General features: G+C 44.7%; 2 protein-coding genes across 15 annotated transcripts in view; both read left to right on the forward strand.

The window, feature by feature from the left end:
* The first annotated feature begins 4,066 nt into the window (after positions 1-4,066).
* PRXL2C (peroxiredoxin like 2C) lies at positions 4,067-8,594 on the forward strand. The gene is made up of 6 exons (XM_040580530.1): positions 4,067-4,264; positions 4,803-4,871; positions 6,359-6,412; positions 6,820-6,925; positions 7,172-7,303; positions 7,928-8,594. The coding sequence occupies exons 1-6, from the start codon at positions 4,082-4,084 to the stop codon at positions 8,053-8,055; spliced, it is 672 nt and encodes a 223-aa protein (XP_040436464.1). The 5' UTR covers positions 4,067-4,081; the 3' UTR covers positions 8,056-8,594.
* A 2,526-nt stretch (positions 8,595-11,120) lies between these two features.
* Positions 11,121-15,637, forward strand: part of CDC14B (cell division cycle 14B) — a 46,075-nt gene continuing 41,558 nt past the window's right edge. For all 14 annotated transcript variants that reach the window (XR_005825511.1, XR_005825513.1, XR_005825510.1 and 11 more), the window contains exon 1: positions 11,121-11,442. Coding sequence is in view for 9 of the 14 variants with exons in the window: in XM_040579123.1 (XP_040435057.1) it covers positions 11,283-11,442 (160 nt within the window). In the remaining 5 variants the exon portion in view is untranslated. The remainder of the gene's footprint in view (positions 11,443-15,637) is intronic.

A 15,637-nucleotide genomic window follows, 5' to 3' on the forward strand; every position in this document is an offset into this window, starting at 1 on the left:
CATTTGTGGACATTTTATTAACATTTTTATGGGGGTGGTCCATAGACCAGGAGGATGATACCTGTGTATTATATCAAAGGACGGGAAAGGTGAGTGGTTAATGAGGTTGTATTGGAAAGTGTGGCATGATGTAAATGGTATGGAATAAGGGATGGATACTGTCCTGGTTTCAGCTGGGACAGAGTTGATTTTCTTCTCAGTAGCTGGTGCAGTGCTGTGCTTTGGATTTAGTGTGAGAACAATGTTGACATCACACTGATGTTTTTAGTTGTTGCTGGGTAACGTTTACACTAAGTCAGGGGCTTTTCAGTTTCTTCGGCCCTGCCAGCGAGAGGGCTGGTGGGGCACAGGAAACTGGGAGGGGACACAGCCAGGACAGGTGACCTGAACTAGCCAAAGGGATCTTCCACACCACTGAACATCATGCTGAATATATAAGCTGGGGGAAGAGGAAGGAAGGGGGGGGGGGGGACATCTGGCATTATGTCATTTGTCTTCCTAAGTAAACTTCACATGTGATGGAGCCCAGCTTTCCTGGAGATGACTGAACACCTGCCTGCCCATGGGAAGTGGTGAATGAATTCCTTGTTCTGCTTTGCTTGTGTGCACGGCTTTTGCTTTACCTATTAAATTGTTGTTATCTCAACCCTTGAGTTTTACATTCCTTTCCGATTCTCCTCCCCATCCCTCTAGGTGAGGGAGAGTGAGTGAGCAGCTGCATGAGGCTTGGTTGCCGGCCAGGGTTCAACCATGACACCTACCCACAGCACAAATTAACCCAACCCTTGGTTAATTAAGTATTAGATAAATTTCTCTTTACAACTGTAAATTGCACTGCAAGACACTTGCATCTTTAATGTTACATCATGATTAATAATGCCAATGTACTAATTGATTCTCCTTAGGACACTGTGAAAGACATCATTCTGATGACTGCGTTTTTAAGTTACCAACATTTCTGTATTTAAGAGCTATAAAGAAAAGAGTAGAAGGGGAAGTTTCCCTAATCACAGCTCATATTGAAGAATTATGTGAGTTTAGTAGCCTGCAATCTTAAGACAGTCAGTACTGCCCAGTGTATTGGCAGATACGGAGTCTTTCTTCCTACCCAAGTCAGTGGAACTTACATCTGTATTTTTGTTACGCATACATAAATTAAAGCCTTTAAGCTTCAGCTTTAAAAAGTGACTCGTAATTTTGAGTGTTTCCTCTTTCAGAGAACATGTCAGTGTTCAACTGCCTTCACCTCTGTTCTTTCTTCATAAAACTGGGGATGACAGTGATATATATTTCTATTCTAGCAACACTTAAGAATCTGCATAAAATATTAGAACCACACTTTTGAGGGGCTGTAGAGAATGCTTTGGTGAATATCCTCAGAAGTCGCTATTCCTCAATTGTATATAGCTGAAACCTAGTGTTAAGGATATGCTTTTCAGCTAGTTTAAGGAGGCCAAATAGCATAAAGGAGTGAGGTCTGCAGGCAGTCTTGATTGGCTTAGTAGGGATGTTTACCAGTTCTTGCAGACAGGCTGGACTCCTCAGGCATTTCATTTCAAATTAAGTGAGAATGAGCATTCTGGGCACAAGGTCAGCTATGCACAGACTGGGCTGGGACAGTGTCCTTCGAGTCTGTAACACCATGCTGCCCAACTCTTTTTCATCAACAGGCTCATACCTTTCTGTACTCCCAATCAGAGGTAGTTGTACCCTTTAGTAGTACAACCACGTCATCTGCAGGCTGTAATTTCCAGCTGCAATGGCAAGGGCTGTGGTCCAAGCTATACTGATAACAAAGCTGTGCTCCTGAGCCCTGCCCAACACTACCCAGAGTTTTGCTGTGGCCCCAACATAGCAAATTTACACACTCAGCCTGCCCACTTCAGCCTCTTGACAAAAAGCAAGGCATATCGGATGTGGTCAGTTGTCCCTGCTTTGCTACATTCTGCAGTAGTCAAGGTATGATTCTATGATTCCCATCAGTGCTGCTGTGGGGCCACAGAGCAGTGCTGCACAGCCCATGTTTGGTTCATCCACCGCTAGTTAAAGCAATCTGACAGCATAATATATAGGTAAATGTTAAGTGAACAAAAAAGGCTGATGACAGTAACAACGGGGAGTAAATACTGCCCAAATTCTTACAGAATCATAAAATCACTTCTGTCGGAAAAGACCTTTAAGATCAGCAAGTCCAACTGCACCTAGCAGAATGTAAGTTTCACAATTTTCAGAAATTCTTTACTGCTTTGAGCTCATTGCCTTTTAAATCAAAGTCATTGTGAGTACATGCTTGACTGAAAGATTAGCCCTTGAAGTACACAGACATAGGCAAATACACAAAAAATGCTTTGCTGATGTTCAAACACTGATTTGCTAGCTCAGCAAAGTAGTAGTATTATTATGTTCACAGTTAACCTGGCAAGGCCACAAGCCGGATCCACATGGTGAAATAAACTTTCATTTCTGAAACAACAGGACTATACTAGTGGCTGGATAGTGGATAGTTTCACCTGTGTGTGTATGTGCTGGAAACTTGTAAAAAGCTATCAGTCAGGGATTACTTTCCCTCAGGTTGTTACTAATAATGCAGAGCTGACCCGTCATTTCTGTTAACATGGCACAAATCACCTTACATGCCCTGAAGCTCTCTTTGGCAAGAGTTACAAAACAGAGTTGGGAGGTATCCCAGCTGGAGGTCCCACTATGCTTTATCATCCTGTGTAGATGTCTTATACGGAGCTCATTTGACTTTTCTGACATTGTGACACTAGAGAGAATTTCTTTCACTGACTAATGCAAGAGAAATGCTGGTAATGCACTCCCTTCTATGGAAGGTCTGGCACACAACAGCTGGAAGTGATAGTGGCTCTCAGGCTGAACAGGATTCAATAAAAATGTGCCATTGCAAAAAACACAGCCACAATACCAGCATGTCTAAGGGGATGTACAGACCCAAGACATGAAGAAAATTTAACACTTAGCTAAAATACTGTGTCTAGTTCTAGGCACTGAACCTGAGGAATGACAGAAACCATCTAGAAATTCCAGAGGAAACTACAAAATCTGTATTCCAGAAACTGTAGAAAACATGACTGATGAGAAGAAATTTTTTTTTTTTTTTTTAAATTATTTAGTCTAGGAAACAGCAGATTGAGGGCAATTTAGCAATTGTCTGTGTACGGCTGAAAAGTCACTGCAGTAAGGGAATTAACCTGTTCTATCATGTAACGGGTTTCCTAGTCATATAAAAGCAATGGGCTTCACACCAAGTACAGCCGATACAAGTTTGAATAACATCGACACTATAGACACTGGGACAGTTTGCCTGGAGGCACTCTGGAACTAACACCGGAGAGCTTCATGAAGGCCAGTAATTCCTGAAGATCCTCCAGTCCTACTCCTGCCAACAATTCTTCTCTGCCCACTTAGCTAAGGGAAGTGCTCTCCTCCTTCAAAGCTGTCAGCTAACACAACAGTCCCGGAGACCACGGTACTCTTCAGCTGCCCAGCCACCTTCGTTTCACGCTCCTCTGTGCTCTCGGTTCTGGCACGGGTGCTGCTCAGCACCCTGCGCCTTCACCCGCCCAGGTCCGTGACCTTCTGCTTTTACCGCAGCATGGGAACGGGGCCTGGTTTCTTCTGATGCAGCAGTGTGACAACTCCTCCACAACAGAGCTCCGCGGCTCGCTCACAGACCTCTGAAAGGCCTCGGCACCCCGCCAGGCCACCCCTGACCGGCAGGCTGCGTGACCAGGTCGCCGCTGCTGTTCGCACACCGCTGCCGGGAAGCCCGGTTTGATTTTGTTATGTCTTCCAGGCACAAAACTGCCTTCCGGCCGCCGCCGCCCAGCGGCTTTGGCAGCAGCTTTCTCGCTCTTCTCACCCCAGGCCCGAGACGCACCAACCGCCCGCCGGCCGGGCCGCAGGCGCCGCCGAGCCTGGCTGCCCTCCCGGGCCGGGCCCTCCCAGCCCGCCCGGCGCGCCCGTCACCCACAGAGCCGCCGCGCTCTCCCCTGCGGCCCCGCCTTACTCCCTGCTCCTGCGCGGGGCAGGCCTGCGGAGCGGCGGGCCGCGGCGGGCCATGGCCGGGCAGGCGGCGCCGCCGGTCACGCAGCAGGTCGGCCGCGCGTGGGGCCGCGGGCAGCGGCAGGAGGCGGTGGAGCTGCGGGAGGCCGCCCGCTGCCTGGTGGTGGACGCGGACGGGAGGAGCGTCCCCTTCGAGGCCCTGTACGGGGAGCAAAAAGCGATCGTGGTGTTCGTGCGGGTGAGGAGGGGCGGCTGCCCGGGAGGGTTGGCTCGCCGGCCTGCGGGCCGCGGGGGGAGCCCTGCGGGGCCCAGCGCGGCTGCGCAAGCGGCGGGGAGCGGGGAGCTGGCACAGGCTGCGCTGCGGCAGGAGGAAAATACGAAGCACATTAGTCGTAAAACGCCACCGCCACCCCGCCGCCCCTTTCTTTGGCAGGTAAAACGACACGGTATTCACCTGAAAGGAAATAATTCTTCAGCCATGTGTTTAGTGAAACAAGTACTGTGTCCCCTGATATCCCGGGCAGTGAGCCAGCTCTCGCATTTCTAAAACACCCAGTTATAGAAATACTGGCAAGGCCCCTAGGCCAGTGGCCTTGTTCAGTCTGGGATTAAACCAGGATCCTAATCCGACTTTGGTGACTGCAAAGAACTTCAATCATTCCTGTGTCCCGTTCCTGATCAACTCCGACATGGTTTGTGCCCAAAATCAGAATCTGATCCTTCTATTGCTATGTGATGTTGTCTGTTTCTGACACATACAACTGGTTATGTTGCAGAATTTTTTATGTTACACCTGTAAGGAGTATGTAGAAGACCTGGCAAAGGTCCCCAAGGCGTTTTTACAAGTAAGTACTCTGCCCTTAATACGTACATAGGCTTGATGTAGTTGAGCAGGTTTCTTACGTCCTGCCACAGGCTTGCATGAGGCTTGAACCTTCTAGGAATTAAAAAAGGCTCAGAAGAAAGTTTGCATTGTTTGCTACAATAGCCATAATGCATCTGCCTGGAGACACAGGAGAGGATTTATTGCATTACATGCTCCATTGCAGCAGCCTTATTTCTCCCTTCCCTGTTAGTTTGATGCAGGTTTTTCTGCTGTGTTCTGAATGGACAACATCTGACAGGCAGTTCTTTTGGTATTAGTAGTGCCCTGGGCAGCTGTCTTTTCCTGACCACTAACTACTGCCCTTTCCGTTGTGCTGGTACCACTGACAGATGGTTGTGCGTGGAACAAGATCAGAAAATTGATCTCGATTAAATAGTCTCTTTTTCTATGGCTATTTGTCAGCTGCATCAGTTGTGTGACCTGTTCTCTAGGCAGCTGCACAAACAGGAGTGGCATAGTGACAGAAAGGAGAAATGTAGTGGGCAGGGGTTGCTATGGATGGGTATTGGGTGTTAGGAGATACCAGAGAAAGACAGTGATCCCCTGCTAAATGTGGAAGGTCAATCTGGCTCTTCTAGGCTGCTGATTGAAATTCTGTAATACTTTATTCCCAACAGCAGCACAGCTGATGACAGACACAGCTCCTTGCTGACAGCAAGCCTTAGATGGAACTACTTAGGGACTTGGGGATGAAAAGGGGGAATTTCTTTGGCAGCTCCCCTTCTCAGGACAGATTTTTCAAAACTTCTCTCTCAGCGTTACTCAGAATGACATTTCTTAATTTGGCTGTTCAAATGTATACAGGGAATCAAAACTGTCATGCTTTTCTTGGTGTGAGAATTCCATGTTTAGGAGGGCATCTTTTAATATCAAGTAAAATGATTCTATATGGGAAAGGCAGGTGTTACACCCTAATATTAAAACAACTTTGCATTTTATTAACTGTTCTACTGGCATCTAAATCAACTTAAGTGTTGGCCTCTGTTTTAGACTCAGGCCTAATGTTGCACCTGCAAGTAAGCAGTACAGGCAGATTCAAGTTACATTTATTAATGAGCATCTATATGTAAATCACAGATGTATGTGTTGCATGCTGCTGCTTTAGATGCAGGTGCAACTGAGTGGAAATTTTGAATTTCCAAAATAATAGCAGGTTGCAATCAATTGAAAAGATGGCTACTAATGCTACAGAAAACTTGAAGTTTACACATCTGTTATTTAAAAGTTGTCTTTAAAAATAATTTTTCATTTAATAAATTAATGTAGCAGCTAACTGTCATTGGTAGACAAAGCTGCAGGCTCCAAATGTGTAAATGATGTTGATTTCAAATAAATTTAACTGAGCGCACTGTGATCATTAACTCAGGATAGCAGTCTGCAATTCTTTGCAGCCTTGCAGAAACACAGAGTTCCTCCTTACAGTTTCAATACCGTGTTCTGTTCTAGGAAGCAAATGTGAGGCTTATAGTTATTGGACAGTCATCTTACCATCACATCAAGGTAAATAAAGTAGGCATTAAATATATTGTATGCTCTATTGTGTCTTAATGGTCTGCACTGAGGGATTTAGAGCTGAGTGAAAAGAGGGTCATTTGCAACCACAGAGAAAGAGGACAGAATTCTTTTTCCTGAAGCAATTCTAATGGTAGTACATGAATGAAGCAAATAAACTTTCAGTTTAAAAACCACTGGGGCTTACTAAGGAAGCATCTTTTCTTGATTTCACTGGTAGCTAAAAGCTTTGTGGCTAAAGATTTTTGGCCTTTAGTTTACTTACATGACAGATCCACAGGTTTCCAAATTGGGGAGGGGGTATGTGTCACTGGTTTTCCACTGTCAGTACATTAATGACTAATTACTGTCTTAACCTTAAAAATACTACTTTTTTGTATGCATATATTTTGCAGCCCTTTTGCAGTTTAACTGGGTATACACATGAAATGTATGTAGATCCACAAAGGGAAATTTATAAAACACTTGGCATGAAAAGAGGTGAAGGTAGTAACATATCAGGTAAGAACAGTTTTCTCACCTTGTTTGGACTTACACATTGAAAACCAACAATGCTCTGATAAAATAGTATAATCACAATGAAATACCAAGGGACTTGCCCACCAGACGGTCTGTTGTGGGCTGTATTTTGTCAAAACAGTGGTAATCAGGAAACTCTGAACTATTCATGAGCAGTTGTTCAGTTTTGTTGTTCTCCTTATATACGTCTGTATTTCTAGATAACAAGAGTTTTGCTGTTTCGTTTAGTGCGGAGCCCTCACGTAAAATCAAACACACTCCTGGGAAGCATTAGGAGTGTGTGGAGAGCAATGACTGGCCCAGCTTTTGATTTTCAAGGAGACCCTGCTCAGCAGGGAGGAGCTTTGGTTTTAGGCCCAGGTGAGCTTCTTTGTTTTGCATGAACATTAACGGTCTTCTTCTTCAGCTGTTCGCTTTAGCGCTACTGTCTTGGCCGCTGTCCCTGTGGACCCCAAGGAGACAGTATTGTATTGTGTTGAACTGTGATTTTGCTGGCTGAAGGAACCAGTTAAAGTGTCATAGTGCAGTCCCACCTCCCACAGAGGTGGCAGAAAGCTGATCACAGTCCTGCAAGCTCATAGGAGTGCTGATGCAACAGCTGCTTCAGAGCATGGAGGGGGTTTTTGACATTGTGGTGTTTACCTACATTCTGCTTTCACATTTGATTTGAGGTATTTAATGTAATTTCAGTAGAGGAATAATGCATGAAAGTGGGGCTGCAACATGACAAAGTCATCAAATCATTAGGAAACATCATACTACAGCAGATTTAGTTCAGTTAGATGCTTCAGTGTTCCTTCTATAACAATCAAAACAAAAATTGTTGTTGTTTAAAATACAGTATATTGTGCAATCTATAGAGCTAGTACACATTTGTATAACAACTAGTAGGAAATCAGAATGCTTCTTTGATTCAGTTATGTCTTTGAATAAATAAATATTTTATTCCACTCTTCACATAATCTTATTCTCATTCCATTCCAGGCAATGAAGTTCATTTTTTTCATCTTGATAAAAACAGGCTGGATCATGTTCCCATTAATACAGTTTTGCAGCTGGCAGGCGTTAAACCAGTAAATTTCACAAACAAGCCCCAGATTATTGACATATGACACTGACACAAGATACAAATTTTTTAATTTGTGCTCCTCAAGAACAATTCCCACAAGCGTTGGTACCATTGTGTCTTTACATGACATCTGAAACCTTTGTCTAAAAAATGAGAGCACAGAACAAATTAGCTGGCAGTGAAGATGGACACAAAGTGGTATTTCTGTTGCGTATAGGGTAACAAAAACTAAAACACAGCTGAGGCTTATTGCAAAAAATCCTGTATCTTATTATTTCCTCATCAAATAATTTTGCTCATGTATTTTAAAAATCTTTGTTCAAGATGCACCAAACTAAAAAATCTGGTTTTGCTCAGGAAGAACTTGGGATTCTTGCTTTCAGCGGATCACACAGGCTTTCAATCCAATACTTGCCAGCAATGTTTCAAAACTTCTAGCACTGTGTGATAGATGGTCTTGTATTAAAATAAACCTTGAAAAATCAGTTTTGAATACTGGGACTTCAGCTTATGCCTACTTTTGCATCTGTCGCAGACATTATGAAATGCATTTTATAGTTTTAAATAAATACTTTAAATACATCATCTGTTGTCTGCAGTTTTTCTGTGTCATACAAAAAGGTGGGTCTGTAAGATGAGGGAGAGATGTCTAAACATATTTCTGATCAGACTGTCAGTTTTGGAGTAGACTGTAGTCAATTACTTGTTTTCCTACGAAGACTTGCAGCAGAATATTCTCCCTTGTATGTATGTACTTTCTCTCAGAGCAAGAGGTCTCTGAAAAAATGTCCTTGGTTATTTCTGTCTGAGACAACTGAGCTAAAGACAACAGTTTGGTTTGCAGTTCTGTTAGATATATTACCCATTTTTCTAGAAATGTTTATGTTCAGAATCTATTGCTTTCATTAAAGTAGATGTGCCCTCCTTCATCCATGAGTCACTACTTTTAAGCAATTTTAAAATAAGATTGTCTGAGACCTGCAGAGGAGCATATCCTTCTCTGCAGTATCTGATCTTTGGCCTTCACTGTAAAATGCTACAGTTAATACAGATGTCACCTGCAAATTCTCTCCCCTTCTAAGCTTTAACACTAATGCAATTGTAAAACAGTATTCTGTGAAGACTTTTGTCCCTGCATCCGTTGAGGTCACCAGGCAGGCCCAGAGCAAGCTGCAGAGAGCTCTACACTATTTAGAGCATGTGAAATTAAATGCAGTGTTCCATAACGAAAAATAAAAGGGTTGCTTAAGAAACATAATGATACTAAGCAGTGTAATTCCATTAGAGGTACTATGCCTTAGCACCTTATTAATTACATACCCATTTTGATAACAGTGTATTTAGAAGAAGGATATTATTAACGTAAAAACACTGTTCAGTTCCCTGCTTTGACTCCACAGCACTCGGCACAGGACTAAAGGTAGTCACGTGCAGACTCTGAACCCGTGTAATTTCAGGGCTGGCCAAAGGCTTCCTCAGAACTTGGCATAAGGGACCGGCAATGGCAGCTGAGGGTTACAGTGGGGTAAAGTCCCTTTCCCATTAACCCCTACCCCTACATTCATAAAGAAGGAGCTGCCCCCCTCCCTCCAGGGCTCCCCAGCTCACCAATGATTTCTGTGTATGCTGGAAACTCTGGAACGCAGCTGCCTCCACAGCAGAAAGCAAGGTAGAAAACTGGTCTTGTGTTTGTAAAACAAAGACAAGAAAAGCAGAAAACTTAATTTCAAAGAGCAAGAATGATAAATGTTTATTAGCAGCGCTTCCACTCAGCTTCATTCATCTGATCGTTACTGCCACGTACACCCACTCTAGTTCCTCATCTATTTTGCAATCATTTCATTTTCATGTTCTTGGTTCTTTTGAGTTTAAAGGAATTGTTTGGCTAGCTGTTTTTCTGCATGTGTGGCTTTCAGAAGAATTCAAATAATATACAGTGGGAATAGTTCTATTGCCAGTTCTACATTAAATGAAACTAACTATAGCTAGAAGAACTGCAAACTCTTAACGGGGATTGGAACTAATTAAGTTGTAGTTTGATGGCTCTGTAGGCCGAAGTCATCTACTCTCTACCATTTCAATACTGACAGGAGCCACAACACGGCCTCTGTGTTACCCCAGCAAAATCCCATGTTCAGAAAGATTCTCAAAGTGAGGGCAAACAAAATGAGGGAAGACGACAGAGGAGAGTGCAGTGGAGCAGCAATCCGAACAGGGCACCAGCCCTGCGTTCCGCACCCGGCCACAGCCCCACCGAGCCCTCTGGCGCCCTGCGAGCACACCACCATTCCCACGTGCGTCATGGACTGGAATGATGGCCACACTCATCCATGGCAGAAACCGTTTCCCAAGGGTCAGCAGTTAGGTCTCTGGTGTTATTTAGAAAAACTGTTTTTTAAAAAGTTACACAGCGGAAGACAGGAGATAAGCAGTGACCTCATACTGAGCAGACGGGTGAACACTTATGAGAGGGCTTTTGTCACAGCCAGTTAAGAGATGAGGGGTTTCGGGAAGTTAATTACTAGCTTGATTTTTTCAGTGCCTGCTTATAATAACGGTGTGTTTTGCAGTATCACCGAGTTCGAGTGGCAGGCTCACGCCCAGTGATCGTAACTTTCCAGACGAATCCATGTTAAGTTCCGAGCAAGGGCGGCTCAGTGCGCTGGACACGTTCCAGCTGGCCTCGCGCAGTGCCACCTCCCCGTGGGACCCTCTTCCGGTACGTGTCGCGAGAGGCACCTGGAAGACTGCGACGCCTCAAGACACTCAGTAACCGAAACCGCTCATGTCCGAAGGCTGCGGCTTCACGGCAACGCTGCCGGCGCGCCCGGCCGCCGGGGCGCCGCACCCCTAGACGCCGCGTGCCGGCGCCGCCCCCCCGCCTGAGGCCCGGCGCCCCCCCGGCAGCCCCCGGCGGCGGGCAGGGGCCAGGTGCCGCGGGCCCCGCGCGGCCCCCGTCCACCTGTTACAGCGGCCACTATGACATCACCGTCCCCACCGCTCCGCCGTGTGGTGACGCCACACGGCGCTGACCCAATCGGAGGCGGCGCGGGGGGGCGGGGGGTGCCGGAGCCGCCGTCGGCGCGGGGCGTGGGGGACCGTAGGTGCATGGGGCGGTGGGAGGGGGCGGTGTCCGGGGAGACGCGTCAGCCGCCGCCGCCGTCGTCGCGGGCTCCCTCCCCTCCGGCGGCCCGGGCCCCGCGGGGAGCGGCGCGGCGGGGATGAGGCGGCCCGCTTCGCACCCACCGTAGCGGCGCGGCCGCCTCCGCCATGAAGCGGAAGAGCTGGGCCGAGGCCCGGCGCCGCGCCGCTGCCCCGGCGCCGCCGGCTCTGAAGAGAACTCGGGGCGCGGCGTCGCGGACGGCGGGGGGCGAGGCGGAGCGGCGGCAGCCGCCCCCCGCTGGGTCGGAGACCTGCCTGAGGATCGCCGGTGAGGGGGGCGTGCCAGGGGGGTGGGGGCGGGCGGGGGGGTTGAGGCGCAGCTCGGGGACGAGGTGGGGTCGCTGGCGCGCGGGGTGTCCCGTCCCGTCCCGTCCCGTCCCTTGGCGTCGCGTTCCGTCCCCGTCCGCGTCCCGCCCTCCTGGCGGTGGGCGCCGCGCCGGCCCCCGGGCGGGAGGTGCGGCCGCGGGGAGGGAAACTTTCCCTCAGCGCCGGGTCGCCGCAGCCCCGCCGGGACCCGCGGCGCTTGGGCGGCGGCGGCCGGCGCTGCCATCTGGGCAGTGGGTCGGTTCTTGCGTCTCTCCGGCGTTCCGCGCAGCGAAGTGTGCTTTAAAAATGCATCTCGAGTCCGGCCGTGCTTCCAGAAGAATAAATACCGTGGGTTTTTATTAACCCTGGCTGTGCCGAGCAGTTGCCTTGTGCTGTCTCTTTCAGCTTGTAAAAGAGTAAAGGGAAAACACATTTGAACCAGTAAAACATGGGCGGGGGGGAGGTGGAGTAGCGTATTTATCTCGGTATTGGGTCCGAATATAACATTTCTCCGAACGTTGCGCTTGCTGACTGACGGGTAAAATAGCGGACAAGCTTTGCACCTCCTCTTGACACTCGAGTGCCCAGGGCTTCTGCGGGCTGGATTGCTCCGTGTCCCCCGTCCTTCCCATGGCCCAGGCTTCGGGCTGTGCTTTGTTTTGGCCTTGGTGGAGAAGCAGATTGGATCACGGCCAGAATAATTCTGGATTTAGGTTTGAGTTCCCCGGCTAAAAGACACGCTTGAGTTCAGTTTGCCTAAAAGAAAAAAAAAATGTCCTGTGTTAGAATTTGAGAGTGGTATTATTTACAACATCTCCTAAAAACAAGAAATAAACCTCACTTAACTAATTCTCTGTGGAGGATGTGGGAAATAGTCCATAGATGGAGCAAGCAAAAATGCAAAGGGCAGACGTGGACAAAAGGCACCGGTCTTACCTGTGCCAAGAAACAGGGTTCCTTAAATTATCTGGTGTGTCTCCTACATGATGTTATGTTTAGGAAACTGTAAGATTTTGTTTCGGAAATTTGGTATACAGATGTCGGAAGAATGTAAATTCCCAAAGCATACCAGATTCCTCTTTTTTAAAAAGCTCTAATACTGTCAGGGAATAAAACCCTAAATACTCCAGCCTCAAATACAGTATTTTAGGCCTAATCTACACAGAGAAACATAATAGTGTACTTACATGCAGAATTCTAATGCAACAGTAACTCCTTATGTGTATTTTTCTGTAACTGCAACCATTTATATAGGAAGTGATGATGGTACTGTTTTACGGTTAGATGTAGAAAGCCCTCATTTGGCAGGTGATAACTTTTTGATATCAAAATAATTGCACTACCTAGAGCTGACCTGTCCAGCTCAGGTCTCCAGCAAACTGGTCCATCTAACTGTTCTCACATAGCAGTTGCTTGTATCTGATAATGCACATCTGACATCAACGGGGCCCTTAAATTACTGCATCTTCTCCTCCAAAGAGATGTTCACACCTTTAAGTAATATCGTAGAGCACCTAGGCTTTGACTTGTGTTTTTTCAGTGGCATTTCACCATGTGCAGCAGTACACAGTATAACAAACTTGATTAAAATGCAGTAATTACTATTGTTAATATTTCTTTTTTCTTGATCTTTTTAATGTGCACAGTGACCACTGTTTACGGACTTCTAATAACAGAACAGTTATAGTCAAATTTTTGTTACACAGGTATGTCATACATATTTTTGAAAACAGAAACCTTAAAAGAATGAGCTCAGATGCTTATCTTTTTCTTCAGCTGTTTTAAAAGTTATTTCAAGTTTTGAACTGTCAGTTCTGCCTTCTTAAAGTTCTGAGAAATGAATTTATAGTTCTGGGCTGGAGATGAATTAAAGCATAGGGCCTTATTCTTGCAAATGGACATACAGGTAAATATTTTAGTCTCTGTAAAGGCTGAGACATCTGCATTAGCTTATCTGCTTACAGAAACAGTGCCAAACTCATTAAGAACAGGCTACCTTCATTTTCATCTTTGCTAAAAGACAGAGGGAGAAAACAAACCCGAATAGCTATGAAGATTTATGGATCTTTTCTTGCATGATGTTACTTTCATAAACAGCAGAATTTCTAATCCATTATTTGCATGGGTTTTATGCTCAAAATACTTAGGGTAATTATGCATTTCTTTATTTCCTAATGGATTGTATGCATTAGCCGTATGTCAGAATAATTTTTAATCATTAAATATTTTTGTTTACTATTAAGACTGGTTCAGGAAGGCTGTTCTTGTAAAAATTTTGTTTGTTTTGGTCTGTTAAGCTGCATGGTAAACTTTACCATTTTCTCATTGTCAACTAATGCGTGAGGCTTGCTGGTATGACTTCGATTTGCTGGAACTGAATGCAGTTTCTTCTGTTTATTAGAAGCATATTCACCTATCTTCTGATCTCTGAAAGAAGTGATTTATACAATTACAGAAAATGTAACAATTCTTTGTGAGGTGCTTGAAAGCTGTTTATTCCCTTTTCCTGGCTGCTTTTCTTTGTCATTGCTCTGATTTTGTAAATAACTTTTTAAAGAAGATGTGGAATTATTTTACATAAACCTCAGCCAGAAGGTGTGTGTTTCTGTCTCGCTTTTCAGTAGTTAATTCTGTATTATACTATACGCGGACTTAAAATTTAAGTGATGTAACACTGTGGGGCATTTCTTGACATGTGTTTCTCCTCCTGCTACATGTGTATCTAGTTTGTTTACAGTGAGGAACTAGCATCTTAAAGGATGAGCTAAGCTGTACTGTATATGTCTTTTTTCTTTTATTGAGAATTTTTTACTTATGCTGTCACTTGGTGGTTTTATGAAATAGCATTCGATTCAGGATGCTCATTAATTGGTGAGTTGGTTTTTGGTTTTTTTTTGGTTTTGTGTTGTTTTTTTTCCCTAAACCATTGCACTGGGTTTTGTTTTTCCATTATTGCTGGTTTGTCATTATAAACTTTGCATATTATTTAGAAAACTGTATATTTTTGGAATGCTAAAGACTGAGTATCATTAAGCTTTCCAACATTTTGACTTACCAGCACTTTGAATTAGTTTTTGTTATACAACTATCTCAGTACAGAAGTTGTATTTATTCTTTTATCAATATAACCTCACTTACTTGTGAGTCTTTCTCAAAGTAAAGATTTTAAATACGAATTTAAGGCTTTAATGTCTAATCCAGCACTGAAAGTGCGTGAATATATGTGAAGTAGACTTGTGTATGAGACAAGAGCAGCAAAGTGTAAGGACTCTTACTTGAGTAAAGTAACCCAGTGTTGTTGATCAGTTGTGATATGGCCCTGTTTTTTCATGGTTTTTGTGAAGTAAAATGTTCCTTTAACTTTTTAGTATGCTTTCATTTTCTGTTTCAGATGCCAGGCTGTTCTAATTGCCAACTCTTATCATCACTTACATTTGAAGCAGTGATGAGTGAATCAATCTTTTCAAGGATAGTATGACTAAAAAAAATATACATTGTGTATTTCATCTTGATCTTGTAACAGAATTTGTCTTTTATGCTTTTACATGTGTCTTCCTGGTATTTTGGGGGTTTTTAGATCAAACACAAGAAAATAGTACATACCAACTCTGAATTTAGAAATACACTCCGCTTACAATAGTAAATAACTCTAGTTAACAATCTTGGTAATTCAAAACAGACTACCATTGGGTTTTGTTGTACTGTCAGTCTTTTCTGAATTTCTCATCCAAGGCATTTGTTTAACAAAAGAACTGTAGAATGTCTTTTTTTATGAAATAGCCTTTGCTGATCATATGCAGACTTGTCATGCAGAAAGTGCCTGTTTGGTATTTACTTGTCTTTTGAATTACTGAAATTTCTTTTTCCAAGGCCTGTGCAGCAGTAAAGGGAAGATTAATTTGTTATATCTGTGTTCACATTAACATGATTTTGAAGTCGTGGCTCTCAGTTTTCTATATGACTATTTCCATAGAACACTGTAAATCTGAGGAACAAGCAAAATGCTTTTCCTTCTATATGCACACTGCAATCAGATGCATGCTTGTTGCTAGCTTGAATCCCACTAGTTCATGTACCAGTAGTAGCAAAGCTGTGGTAACATAGTCTTCTGTTAGGGGTATGCAGGCTCATTTTGCTGTACATGGGATGCTTACTCA

Source organism: Falco naumanni, chromosome Z, assembly GCF_017639655.2.
Source record: "Falco naumanni isolate bFalNau1 chromosome Z, bFalNau1.pat, whole genome shotgun sequence".
Lineage (NCBI taxonomy): Eukaryota > Metazoa > Chordata > Aves > Falconiformes > Falconidae > Falco > Falco naumanni.

What these genes read in the sequence shown, in the direction of transcription:
- PRXL2C (XM_040580530.1), top strand. Translation starts at nt 4,082, where the DNA reads ATGGCCGGGCAGGCGGCGCCGCCGGTCACGCAGCAGGTCGGCCGCGCG. An exon ending in TCCCCAAGGCGTTTTTACAA is followed by an intron (nt 4,872 to 6,358) that starts GTAAGTACTCTG and finishes GTTCTGTTCTAG; the next exon opens with GAAGCAAATGTGAGGCTTAT. An exon ending in AGCTTTGGTTTTAGGCCCAG is followed by an intron (nt 7,304 to 7,927) that starts GTGAGCTTCTTT and finishes ATTCCATTCCAG; the next exon opens with GCAATGAAGTTCATTTTTTT.